Here is a 6,000-nt window from a genome sequence, read left to right as displayed (position 1 = left end):
GCCCTCCCCCCTCCTCCCCTAAGAAGAGCTTGTGTAGAGAACAAACATGGTAAATTAACTCGTAAACACAACACGTATCTGCCACCAGTCTGTTAATTGACTTAGTTGCCGGCTCAAGGGAGAAACAGCCAACCCCCTCTCTGAAATTTACCATGGTGGTGGTTGTCTTTTTGATTTGATTTTGATCGTTTTGATTGTTTGGCAATGCTGACAGAGTAACAGCAAAATACAAAACCACTGACAAGCAACAACTCACAGCTCATGGAGGTTAAACTACACATTTGACCATAGGTAAATAGTGTATAGACAGACTTGCCCTGGCAGTCTTTCTTCACATGCTCCCCTGTCACTCAGCAACCCCACCCTGAGGCATAAATCAGGAGTAAGTGCATGAGTTTGCTGTGAATCATTACCTGTCTCTCAGACTAAGGGAGTCAGTGTGGTGGACTATTTATATTTTACATCCCCTCTCTCTCTCTCTCCCCCTCTCTGTGTTTTGTGTGTGTGTGTGTGTGTGTGTGTGTGTGTGTGTGTGTGTGTGTGTGTGTGTGTGTGTGTGTGTGTGTGTTTGTGTGTGGGTATGAGCGAGACACCGAATATTAACTAAAGAACAAAAGCAAAGATACTATCACAAACACTAATTGGCACAAGGTATTGCTCTGACTAGCCAAACTTGCCTTAATTGAAAGGCACACATATGTAATGTCAGACCTCATACCATTCAATCCAATTGCATTGTGTGTCCTCTCAATAAACACAATTTGAATGGTTTGCATACAAACTAGAAGGTTCATTAGCTATTCTGTATTGTTACATTAGTTTACTTTGTGGGGAGGTCATTACAGAAGATGTGCTCTCCTAAACAAACTGTTTGTTCCTCCATTACACATTTATAGAGGTTTATTATTTGCTTTTTTCATTAATTGCCTCAGTTTTATTAGAAATGCTATTAGTTGTAGACCTAGACTTGTAAACTATGTGAGATATATTGCTCATGATCGACCCACTGACCAGCTGAAACAAACATCCAGATTTACAACGAATAAAAAATATAGGTATAGGCCTACTTTAAAAAATTGCAATTAGTCTTAAAAAATAATTTAAAAAAACATAACACCACTGAATACTCGACCTCAAATGCTGCCTGTATACGTTTTCCTTGCCACATACACAGTCCGTGGTAATTTGAAAATTAACTTTGGAACAGATGCACTAATTCCATTTCTAGGCTCTTAGAACAGGAATGTAGGGATGATGTGTAATTCAACCCTCCTTTGGAGGGAGGCTTGTGGAGGTTTTGCTGGGGTTGAAAAGCAGACTGAGGGAGCTGGGGTGAATGGCTCAACAATTCAACAGTTGGACTCTGAGGCTAAGGCCTATCTCTGTGTTAATCAATATGGGGAGCAGTAACAGAGATGACCAGTATGAGCTATGCTTGATATTTATCTGCTGATTTTATTACAAGCTTCAGTCTGGACACCTGTTTGTCCTTGGCTGGTTCCCCCGAGAATCTGGCTTTGAGTATGACAAAAGATTTGGATTGGTTTCTAAACAAATATGTCCTCTTTTTAAAACATATAGGAATAAATAACACAACTTGTTTACAGGCTAAGATGTGTAATTAATGCACAAATTACAATGTTATGCTGAGTTGCACAATTAAGTGTCTAGGTTAGGAACACTACACTAGGTTTCCTAACGTTGACACTGTTTATCCAGTGGTATTTCAGAAAATCAAAATCTGTATTTTCCACTGACCATGGAGGACACTGTTGGGGGTGGAGGTAGGTTGTCACAGTGGCCCTGTTTTACAAACTGCTGGGCTTGTTCTGAGTACTCAAGTAATTACACCCCCTGCGTGAGACCTATGCAGAGGTGCTAAACGAAACATCAGCACCTCAATTAAAAAAATAAACACTCCATTCGGCGTGGAAGACAACCCCCTGGAAGTCCTATCAAACGCAAATTAACCGGCAAAATAGGAAGCGCTCGTAACAAATTATGTAGGAAAAGTAGAATGTAGCCATTTTAACACCACATGTCAAGCGAACTGATATAGCCTTATTCGTGCAATTGGTTAACTTAATTTCATAAAACTGATTCCAAAACAAGATACCTATTTTACAAATCTGAGAAAATTCAAGATTGGGGTAGGCAATTGTTGTAGGCCTATATGCCGACTGAGTTTAAAAACACATATTTGCACAGGATAATTACTGATAAACGATTGTTATTTAGTTTAACAAGTCCCTGAGCAACGCTGACAAAGACCGAAATAGAGTACCATAAGGAAACTTGATTGACTTGTCCCAATGTTCCGCCCCTGCTGTTCACTGATTAGACCATCCAGCGCGGGGGTGTGACTCTGCAGCCTGCCGTATAAATATGCAAAGCGCCCCATCAGCCGCACGGATTTGTATGGGAAGACGCGTAGTTAATACACGCAACAAATGTAGATTGCGTATTTTAGCGGGAGAGGCAGTTAACTTCAAAACTTCCACCCGTTTTCAAAGACAGCAAACGAGTGAATCCCCTTAAAGCGTGAGGCAAGGCAGCTGTTTCCTGGGTGCTGTGGATTACGCCGCGAACAAGGAGAATAGCCGGTGCTCGGATTCATTCTCATATCCTCAGCCATTTTGACTGCACGCCTAAGGGCTATTTTTCTTTTCCGCTCCTCCTCTGTACGTGTACACGGTTTGCAAATTGGTTGCAACTCCGTGCCAAATAAGTGCGGTGAGATGGATTCGCTTTTCAATATTTAATTGGACAGCGTTATACCGAGACAAGCGGCCAGACGTGGAGGACTTGAACGCAGTTGTTTTGTCAACAGAGGAGAGACCTTATTATCTGAATAAGGATGGCGTGCTACCTGTTGGGAATTTACCTGCTACTTGCTTTCGGTATTTTGCAAAGCTCGAGTGGCACCACTGCAAAGGAGATTACGTGTCAAGAAATATCTGTACCTTTGTGTAAAGGAATAGGATATAACTACACGTATATGCCAAACCAGTTCAACCATGACACTCAAGACGAAGCGGGCTTGGAGGTCCACCAGTTTTGGCCTCTCGTAGAAATACAGTGTTCACCGGATCTCAAATTCTTCCTCTGCAGCATGTACACTCCTATTTGCCTAGAGGACTACAAGAAACCGCTACCGCCTTGCCGGAGTGTCTGCGAGAGGGCAAGGGCAGGCTGCGCGCCGCTGATGAGGCAGTACGGCTTCCCGTGGCCAGACCGCATGAGATGCGACCTGCTACCGGTGCAAGGGACTCCAGACACTCTTTGTATGGACTATAACAGAACTGACTCCACCACTGTTTCTCCCGTTCTTTCAAAGCCTACCAATTATCCAGGTAAGACGTATAATCCTAACAAAAACAATAGTCGCCGACCCAGCAAGCCCAAACCCCCGGGATCACCCTGCGAACCGGGCTGCCAGTGCCGTACACCCATGGTGCCGGTTATTAGCGATCGACATCCGCTTTACAATCGTGTCAAGACTGGACAGACACTGAACTGCGCAATGCCCTGCCACAACCCCTATTTCACCCAAGACGAGAGAACGTTCACGGCGTTCTGGATTGGACTGTGGTCTGTGTTGTGTTTCATATCCACGTTTGCAACAGTAGCCACTTTTTTAATCGACATGGAAAGATTTAAGTATCCGGAGAGGCCAATCATATTTCTCTCTGCCTGCTACATGTTTGTCTCCATCGGTTACATTGTTCGACTAATCGCAGGACATGAAAAGGTGGCGTGCAACCGGGAGTATGACGTGGAACACATACATTACGAGACAACTGGCCCTGCGCTTTGCACTGTTGTGTTTCTTTTGATATACTTTTTCGGGATGGCCAGTTCAATCTGGTGGGTGATATTGTCGCTCACATGGTTCCTGGCGGCCGGCATGAAGTGGGGGAATGAGGCCATTGCAAGTTACTCACAGTATTTTCACCTGGCTGCTTGGTTAATCCCCAGCATGAAATCCATTGCAGTTTTGGCTCTTAGTTCAGTGGACGGCGACCCAGTAGCAGGGATATGCTATGTGGGCAATCAGAATTTAGACAATCTCAGGGGCTTTGTTTTGGCACCCTTGGTCATTTATTTATTTATTGGCACAATGTTCCTTTTGGCAGGGTTTGTGTCACTGTTCAGAATCCGCAGTGTCATCAAACAAGGTGGCACAAAAACGGACAAACTGGAGAAGCTGATGATCCGAATAGGCATCTTTACAGTGCTCTACACTGTACCTGCCACCATTATAGTTGCGTGCTATTTTTATGAGCAGCACAACCGACAGAGTTGGGAAATCAGCCACAATTGTTGCTTAATGGAGCAGGACCTTAAAAAGCCGGACTATGCCGTCTTTATGCTGAAGTACTTTATGTGCCTTTTAGTGGGTATCACGTCTGGCGTATGGATTTGGTCTGGAAAGACGCTGGAGTCCTGGCGGACTTTTTGTACGCGCTGCTGCTGGGGGAGCAAAGGAACCAGTGGCTCAATGTACAGCGACGTAAGCACAGGATTAACGTGGAGGTCGGGCACTGCAAGCTCAGTGTCTTGCCCCAAGCAGATGCCATTGTCGCAGGTTTAACATAACGGGCTGCTAATTGTTGTGGAGATAGCCCATTCGCCTGTCTCTGACATTTGCATACAAATTAACTATTGCTGGTTTTCCATAAGAACGCGTTTGGGGGACTGGTTTTACAGATGGATGCTACCTGGCATGACCACTACTTAATTCCAATCCACTAACATCCCTGACAGGCTACAATCAGTTTCTGGTCAACTGAACTGAGAGTAGGCTAACCGCCTCGCTGCAAATCATTCAGAATGGTTTGCTCTCCAAAAGTGCATACTGCAAAGTGAAACTTTTGTAATGTTAAAGTTGTACCACGGTGTCAGGTAGTTCAGAGTACCTTTCACAACAACTTCGAATATCAAAGATGGTTTCAAAATAAGCCTTAATGTCATAGCGCCCAAATATAATACGGGTTATTAATGTTTTTAAAGGATAAAGTGTATTTATGTAATGTACAAATGTGTAAATTCTGTACAAAAGGAGATTTATAAAATATTGTAAATTTGTACAAATGTAGATGTCACTTTGAAAGCCAATATGACCTTTATTTTGTCAATAAAACTATTCCAAAAAATATTGTATATCTGAATTCTTCTTAAGTCTGCCGACACCTCAACACCCCACAACCATAGGCTATTCAGTAGTAGGCTAATAATGAGTACTCTGTGGTTCCTTGCGGTCACCGTGTTGAGGATGCTTGCAAAGGATGCTTTTGTGATGCTCTCTAAAAAGGAACCCTTTTTAACTATCCGACGCGTAATTAAAGGCAGCGAGCTTGCGTTGGAGAATCTCCATAATTGTTGAACTCTTAACGTGCTTGCCTAGTGGCTTGCTACTTAATTTACTAAAAGAGGGCCAAATGAATGGGGTTTAAATGCAGAGAACGGGCTCTTTTCATCTGCGGAAACTTTGATCTTTCTTTTCGAGCCAAGAATAAAGGTGACATGAAGATAAAAACGTTTTTCGTTTTTTTTTTTTCCTAGTGTCCTATTCTCAACCGTTGTGCTTTGATGGACGTTGCTGAATTTTAGGTCTTGGGGGGCCTCACTTACTGTTACAAGCACGAGAAGAATTTTGGGAGCATTGCATCAATGTCTTTTCAGCAGCAGTTGTCTTATATGAATGATAGACCTACAGGTTAAGACTAAATTGAATGGCTGTCCACAGGTGGTCTACTTAATTATCCCTGCAGAACTGCTGTGGTGAACACATTAATTAGAAAACTTTCTCCTAACATTTTGGCTACATCAATGCATTCGTTTTATCTGTAGAAGTTCATCAATATAACCTATACTCTCATCACGGTCAACAATTAACTTTTTTTCTCTTTTTTTTTGCATAGCCAGGTAAAAAACAACAAAGTGTATTATTTATTTAAGTTACATTGTCATGGAAAATGCCAATCACATGTAGGGCCT

General features: G+C 42.8%; 1 protein-coding gene across 1 annotated transcript; it reads left to right on the top strand.

Annotated features, from left to right (window-relative positions):
* Positions 1 to 2,404: 2,404 nt before the first annotated feature.
* fzd8a (frizzled class receptor 8a) lies at positions 2,405 to 5,150 on the top strand. Its single transcript, XM_048267150.1, has one exon. The coding sequence runs from the start codon at positions 2,858 to 2,860 to the stop codon at positions 4,592 to 4,594; it is 1,737 nt and encodes a 578-aa protein (XP_048123107.1). The 5' UTR covers positions 2,405 to 2,857; the 3' UTR covers positions 4,595 to 5,150.
* The last annotated feature ends 850 nt before the right edge of the window (positions 5,151 to 6,000 follow it).

Source organism: Alosa alosa, chromosome 16 (genome assembly GCF_017589495.1).
Source record: "Alosa alosa isolate M-15738 ecotype Scorff River chromosome 16, AALO_Geno_1.1, whole genome shotgun sequence".
In the NCBI taxonomy this organism is placed as follows: Eukaryota; Metazoa; Chordata; class Actinopteri; order Clupeiformes; family Clupeidae; genus Alosa; species Alosa alosa.
Note: the sequence above shows the minus strand (reverse complement) of the source record. Positions and strands in the feature narration are given on the sequence as shown.